This window comes from Stegastes partitus, unplaced genomic scaffold (genome assembly GCF_000690725.1).
Source record: "Stegastes partitus isolate 25-593 unplaced genomic scaffold, Stegastes_partitus-1.0.2 Scaffold60, whole genome shotgun sequence".
NCBI classification, from domain to species: domain Eukaryota; kingdom Metazoa; phylum Chordata; class Actinopteri; family Pomacentridae; genus Stegastes; species Stegastes partitus.
In genome coordinates this window covers 896,950-903,587 of record NW_007577791.1, presented here as the reverse complement: position 1 = coordinate 903,587, position 6,638 = coordinate 896,950, and the positions used below count along the sequence as shown (strand labels likewise).

General features: G+C 42.6%; 2 protein-coding genes across 2 annotated transcripts in view; both read left to right on the top strand.

Annotated features, from left to right (window-relative positions):
- The window catches only part of accs (1-aminocyclopropane-1-carboxylate synthase homolog (Arabidopsis)(non-functional)), a 9,372-nt gene extending 7,366 nt beyond the window's left edge, over positions 1-2,006 (top strand). The window contains exon 15 of the mRNA XM_008275865.1: positions 1,098-2,006. Within this exon, the coding sequence (XP_008274087.1) occupies positions 1,098-1,516 (419 nt within the window). The 3' untranslated portion in view covers positions 1,517-2,006. The remainder of the gene's footprint in view (positions 1-1,097) is intronic.
- Positions 2,007-2,624: 618 nt separating this feature from the next.
- On the top strand, positions 2,625-6,558 carry LOC103353084 (uncharacterized). Its single transcript, XM_008275864.1, has 4 exons — positions 2,625-2,749; positions 2,894-3,100; positions 4,872-5,063; positions 5,495-6,558. The coding sequence occupies exons 2-4, from the start codon at positions 2,896-2,898 to the stop codon at positions 5,806-5,808; spliced, it is 711 nt and encodes a 236-aa protein (XP_008274086.1). The 5' UTR covers positions 2,625-2,749; positions 2,894-2,895; the 3' UTR covers positions 5,809-6,558.
- The last annotated feature ends 80 nt before the right edge of the window (positions 6,559-6,638 follow it).

Sequence of the window (6,638 nt, the reverse complement as noted above, 5' to 3'; positions counted from 1 at the left end):
GTAAATCCAGAAAGCCTTTTTTTTCCCGCTTCTTAAGAAAGTTAAAAGTCTAAAATTGACCAGATCAGTTCCATGTATCTCGTGGTATTTTGTGACTGTGAGGTGTTTTCAGCTCTTAGTTTTATTTCATTGCATATTTTTAGTTTGAAAACTCAGCGTTGGATTTACAACCTCCTTAAGAGGCCGGCAATTTATATGCCTATCTCTAACTGACCATATCCCAACCTCCACACTCATAAACTCACAGACCATGAGGTGCAGTCCCGCTAAGCAGGTGTGGGCTCTGTCACATAGTTAAATCATTAAGTGCACGAGGGCACCCGCTCCCCATTTCTTTTTGAGGCCCATAGCCCATCTACGAATACAAACCGGGTTCTCCTGCCCTTCATACAGCGTGCACAAACCAAGCATGAACGATGTAGGGAACATCTAGGAATCTGTACGTGGCAGCATCTGGTTGTTTGTGTTTTCAGTCGTAGGATTTACAGCTGTTCATGGCTTTGCTGAATTTTGGTAATCGGGTAAAATGTATTGACACAAACAGGAAGAGACGGTTCTTTCTTTTAAATGCCAAAATGTTGTTTCCAGATAATATGTGCTGTCACGACGGTCTGTCTCATTTCTCTTTTTCATACAATTTCAAGCCCTCATGAACTCACACTCAAGCGCTGCAGCAACACACACAGGAGATGTCAACGTGTAAGAGTAGTGATATATATACAGTATATATATAGGCTGTGCTTGTGACACATTCAGTGAATCACCCTGATAAATAAAAGGCCACGTTGTGTTGAAACGACGAAGATCCTTCTCAGTTACTCACTTGGTGTTGCACAGTTGTGTGTTTTTTTTTCACAATGAATTATGTACTGAAAAGTTGATATCTGTTTTTCAAGTTTTCAAACAATGTTATGCTATTCCCTCTAACTCCCATTTTCTGCCTTAAACTAGATATTGATTGGAACATGTCTATTATTTCATTTATTCAGTCAATAGTGTGTTGTTATTCCAGATCATCTTCTGCTCAGTATCTTGCACTAGGTATTGATTGGATAATGGCTGCTGACTTGCTCTGTTAATGTTTTGTGTAATTTCAGGCCTGAAGCGAATTAGGGAAGCTTTGAAAGAAAATGAAGAAAAAACGACCAGCCCCGACTCGCACTCTGTCAAAGAAACAGTCGAGGAGAGCAAGAAGTCAGCGAAAGAGGACAGCGCGGATTCAGACAATGCCGCCATTGTCAATTCAACATCATCACCCCAGAGCAAGTCATCAGACCAGCTGAAAGAGGGGGATAGCCCTGTTCCTGACACGGGCTCGCTGGCCGCCGATGAGTTTGTGTTGCTGGACAGCCAAGCGTCTAAGCCCGCAGAGAGTCTGGACTCGCTTATTGGTACTCTCAGGCATCAGATCAGTTCCTCTGATTGGCTGGAGAAAAACACTCCAGAGCTGTCTGCTGGGGAGGACCCAGAAATTCTTGATGTATTCAAGGCCCTGCTGCAAAGAGCCAGAAAGTAAGCTTAGGATAAACAGACACGAATGTAGCTGCCAAATTTGGAGAGGCAGTACTTAAGCATCCTTCTTGCTCCGTGCGTTTGCGGTGAAAAGCTCGACACAGACACCTGACACGAGGTCAAGCCTGATGCTTCTTTTTGAACAGCGAAACAGCTGAGAGCAGGATAAAGAGGAGAAGTGAAGGAAAGTAGTGCATTGGAGGCCAGGATGTAAGAATAAGAGAGGATGCTTTTCTAAACGCATCTTGAGGCCTTACTGTTAAGCTGCTAAAGGAGACTGCCTTGTTTCTGTTTGGAATCTAGAGTAAGATATGTGTTCAATCACTCATATTCTAAGTGAATGCCAAATCAACCAAAATCAGTCACGTTTTATTCACAAACACTCGTATCTCATGAACTGTGCATCATATTATTTTGGTCATATGGAATTTATTTTTTATCACAATACTGTAAAGGTAATGATCTGTGAATAAAGGACTGAATTATAAATCATATGTTTTAGTTTAGCGAGTTTATTTCTTTTGCAAAACACGCCCTGAGAGAACTTCACAGTGACATTTCCTAAACCTTTGTTTGGGTGGTCTGTGGGTGCTGTTGCCGTTGCAACAAAGGAAAGCGAAGGGGGTGGCGGTTGGGTGACGTGGCGGAGACACATCTGAGGTTGAAGACGCCGTCAGCCCCTCAGTGTAAAACTGAGAGTGGGATTTCCTTCAATGTTTTGTGATACATAATGACCCGTTAACACCCCCCCTACACACTTTCGAAATGGCATAAACAAAAATCTGAGTGGGGTATTGCCGTTACAGAGTACCCATCAAAGTTTTCAGGGATTTTAGACTTTTTTAATTTCCCCTAATTTCCCCAGTTTTATACCTTTTTTTTTTTTTTTCTTAACCACACAAACTTCTGCTTCCTCAAACACTGAATGGCCGTTGTTGAAGCTTTCACTTTCTCTACAGTGTGACTTAATAAGGTACAGTGGAGAATTCTCGGGGAAATTTCACCCACGGCCGGGGGAGTTTCCATTGCAGCAGAGGCGGAGTCACGCCGAGGGGTTTGATCTGTGACTGAGTGCTTGTGGTCATAAGCAGCAAAAGCAAATCATTTGTCAGGCTGTTAAGTGTTTGTTCAGTAACACTGTGGTTGTTGTACTCTAAACTTAGTTTTACTCGTACACAGACTTAAATCAGAGTGTGATTTCAGTGTGGCAGCTTTTTTTCCTTCATCTACAACAAAGGTAAGACACTACTTTGATGCATTCTTTAAGCCGATTTTAATGATCTGGATAAGAAGGTTGGTTTCGAGACAGATTTTCGCTTTGTAACCCAACTTCAGTACACTTTAATTACACTGCTGTTTCCCCTGCTCCTTTCTCTTTCAGCAATGAAAATGAAGTTTGTTGAGCTGGGGGACTCCATCAGTCGCTTCAGGTTCGCTCAGTCCTGCCTGGGCTTAGCAGGTTGCCTGTGCGTGACCTATGCCGTCTGGACGCCGTTCTGGCTGAATGGGAAGGGGCTGTGGACCGAGTGGAGCAACACCACGAGCGAGCAGATCAGACCAAATCGTCAAGATGATATCGTCTTCAGTGGTGAGTGAAAAGCTGCATTCACCTCTCTGACATCCTACTGCAGTCAACATGTCAAATTTGTCATCTGTCCAAAGCTGTCAGTGCTGGTTAGGTTAAAGGTTTGAATAAAACATGGTTGGGATGGCCGCATATTGAAGGAAGGTTGGGGTTACAAACATGTCATGGCTGTGCTGTTATGATAAGACACTGGCTTCCTGAGAAACCAGCCTTAGGGGCATTTTTTCTTACCCCTGTAGAGGTTAGGACACATTGGATTTCTCAGTAGCAGTAAACAAGTTTGAGCGTGCTCCTTGTGCAGTTGCATTCTTTGCATCTGCTGAAGCGCTGACATTTGGCTGAAGGCTAATGTGCTGCTATGTTGGTGAGCTGAAACCTGTCTGTCAGGTGAGGCTCATAGCCTGTTATTGACTTACACAGAAGCTCTCCTGTCATAATTCAGTGTGTTATTTTTGCAATGAATCTAGTAAGTAGCTGCCTTTTTAAGTTTTTATGGGAAGCAATTGTATCCTCTATAGCAAATGTACATACACAATATTATTATTATTATCTACATATTGATTGTACATGAGGAGACAAGAAAATAGCAACAAGCATTGTCCCTTCTGTCAGGATCTAACTATAACCAGTGAATTATCAGGACTGTAAACAGATGAATGAGCCCTCCACGACTTCACCCATATGTTTCCTAAACAACGGTACTGAAGCGCAGTGGGGCGGCTACGGCCGTTGCCATCCCAGCAGTGCCAGATTCCTCCTAACTCCCGGGTAGTCCAAAAGTGAGCGAAGAGGCGGAGGATGAGTGGAGCTGAGGCAAGCTATGCAAATGGCCACTGACTGTCCTGTGACTCACCTGTCACTCAAAGCAGCCCTGCTATTAATTATGCACAGCTTGAGCCCTTGATGCAATTTAAAGGAGTGAGTTATTTAAAATTCCCCATATGTTATGAATTCAGCTATAGACACGCAAAGTTTTTTTTTTTTTTGGTGCCAGGCTGTAAACGTTTTTATGTCTGCTGCAAAACTAGGCATTTCATCATGGGGATCTATGGGGATTTTTTTTGACACTTCTGTGTTTATATTTGAAATACAACACTGTTATTAATCTAGTAAAAAAGAGTACAATACAGTCAGCTGTTAGCCGAAAGGGTCAGATAATTCCATTTGCTTACATTGCAACACAGTTGGGTGGATGCAGGTTCAGCAGCCCATTAAACAAACATCACACACTTACATAACATAATGGCCTGCTTGACTTCCAAACCACACATTAAAAGCTAAACCAACAATTACAAAGCAGATGTAATAGTAACTGTAGCTACAGATGAAGCTCCAAGGAAGCTGTTACATTTGCTTGGTGCATAGATAACCGAAGTATAGTGTGTGTGTCTAAGTGTGCCAGTCGTGGTTGGTACTGGTAGATGATCACCCATCATCCGGAACCAGCTGCTGGTTATTTATAACAAAAAATAATGACGTCCCCTGTCACTGTTCGCTGTGTTTCAGTGTGTCACGCTTTTGTTACACAAACACACTTTCAGAATGACTCAACTGTCGCGCAAAAATAGCTCCACACACGTGAAAGTACACGAACTCTTGATTTTACTTTCCTGGTTTCCTCCCCCACAACAGGTTGCGGGGGGCTTCCATTAGAATGTCAAATGATTCATCACGCTGACTACTTGTACTACTTCTAGTAAAAAAAAAAATTGATGTAAAAAGCACACATAAGTCAACTATTCTCATTTTGGATCTGTTGTTTTGTGTCTTCCAGCTGTAGAAGCAGAGAGAGTGTTTGGAGTTCTTGCCTTCCTGACGGCCGTGAGCACTGCCGCTCTGTGTCTGGTGTTTGCCCTCTGCTGGACGTCTCAGACAGTGCGTTCCTACTCCAACACTCGCTCCCTCCTGATGGCAGGGCAGGCGCTCTACCCCACCACCCTGCTGCTGCTCACCATGGCCTCCACAGGTACGCCGCAGGAAGGCACAATTCTCAGAATACGACAAACGCTTGCTTTTTAGTGCCTCACACATATACACAGATCAAGTTTTGTGCTTCAATTTATTAGTAATTAGACTGTGTTGTTTTGCAAGTTTTAAGACACCTTCCTCAAGTCAAGTCATAAAAATACACCCATTTCCTATTAGCTTCCAAATAGCCTTTTGGTTTGGGTAGTTCATGTCAAACACACACCTACAGATATTCTTCCCTGTACTTTTTCGTGCCCTGCAGGGCAGCAGTTTTTAAAGAGACTTTTTACTTCCCCTGAAATTGCAGTTCATTATCACAGAAACTCTTTTTTTAAAGCTCCAGGCGTGTAATAATTGATCCTAATGGCTTTTTTACTTTTTTGTGGCAATGATACTCCATTTAACTCATTTTTCCCACCTTGTCTACAGGCTTCTTCTTCCTCCTGAGCTGGTCGTTTTTCACCTATCAGCACCGGGAAGAAATCCGCCAGGACTTCTCTCAGCTTGGATCCTCCTACTGGCTTGGGGCTTTAGGCTGGATCCTGCTGTTGATCGTGGAGTTGATAGTCTTTATCGCTGAACAAGCTATTGTGCCCGACATCGTACCGGACTTAGAGAAGGCTGTGGAATCATGGCGGACTTCTGCTCAACTTAAGGCTGCTAAACGGTCTTTCAGTGACGGTTATTACCCCGTTACCCTCAGCAGCAACATAGCTCCAAAGAGGTATATGTCAGCACCTTGAACTGAGAAAAACTGATAGAGAAAATGATTGTATACGTGTAAGCTACACTTGACACACACACAGACTCAGTACTGGAATTCAGTGCTGGCGAGAGGAATTAAGCTTCTCTGAATCCTCAAAGTCACTGGGACTGAAGGCTTCCGCTTCCTGAAGCGCTGATTGTGGTGGTCGTTCTCAGCAAGGACGGAAATAAAATAAAAACACTAAGAACCAGTAATACTGACTAAAAAAATGGCCACCAAATGGAAGATCCCAACTGTTCTCTGACAAAGGGATATGTAGTCTTGGGTTTGCCTAATTTTGTGTTTGCAAAAAAAAAGGTTTTGATCAAGCTTACCCCTCAGCCAGGAACAGATCCAGGAGTGAAGGGCTTCCTGTTGAATACATGTGAAAAAAACACTGTCAGAAAACATCACTTTGCTACGTTTACCTGAAAGTTTCAGCGTCTGCTGCAGTGTACTTGATGAATGTTAAAATGGTGCTGTCTTGTGATGACTGTGTGAGACTTTGAACAGTAATTCTCATGTCAAGAAAAATGGCAAGATAAATGTCTTATTTTTAAGGAGAGGGTTTTTTTTTGTTGTTGTTCCTTTCCACTGTTGCCAAGTGCTCGCTCAAAGGAAATCCACAGAAAACTCTGGATTTGTTGGGTTCTCAGTTAAAAATCTGTCAGGTCTTTACTATGTAAAGTGCTGTGGGATGACATATGTTGTGTATTAGTTCTATATAAATAAAATGGAATTGAATGAATGTGTAAGTTTAATGTGCAAAGTGTTCCATTGACGTATATGTAAGACACATTATGAATGCTGCAAAATAGCAGATGTGTT

What these genes read in the sequence shown, in the direction of transcription:
- LOC103353084 (XM_008275864.1), top strand. Translation starts at nt 2,896, where the DNA reads ATGAAAATGAAGTTTGTTGAGCTGGGGGACTCCATCAGTCGCTTCAGG. An exon ending in AGATGATATCGTCTTCAGTG is followed by an intron (nt 3,101 to 4,871) that starts GTGAGTGAAAAG and finishes TGTGTCTTCCAG; the next exon opens with CTGTAGAAGCAGAGAGAGTG. An exon ending in GCTCACCATGGCCTCCACAG is followed by an intron (nt 5,064 to 5,494) that starts GTACGCCGCAGG and finishes CCTTGTCTACAG; the next exon opens with GCTTCTTCTTCCTCCTGAGC.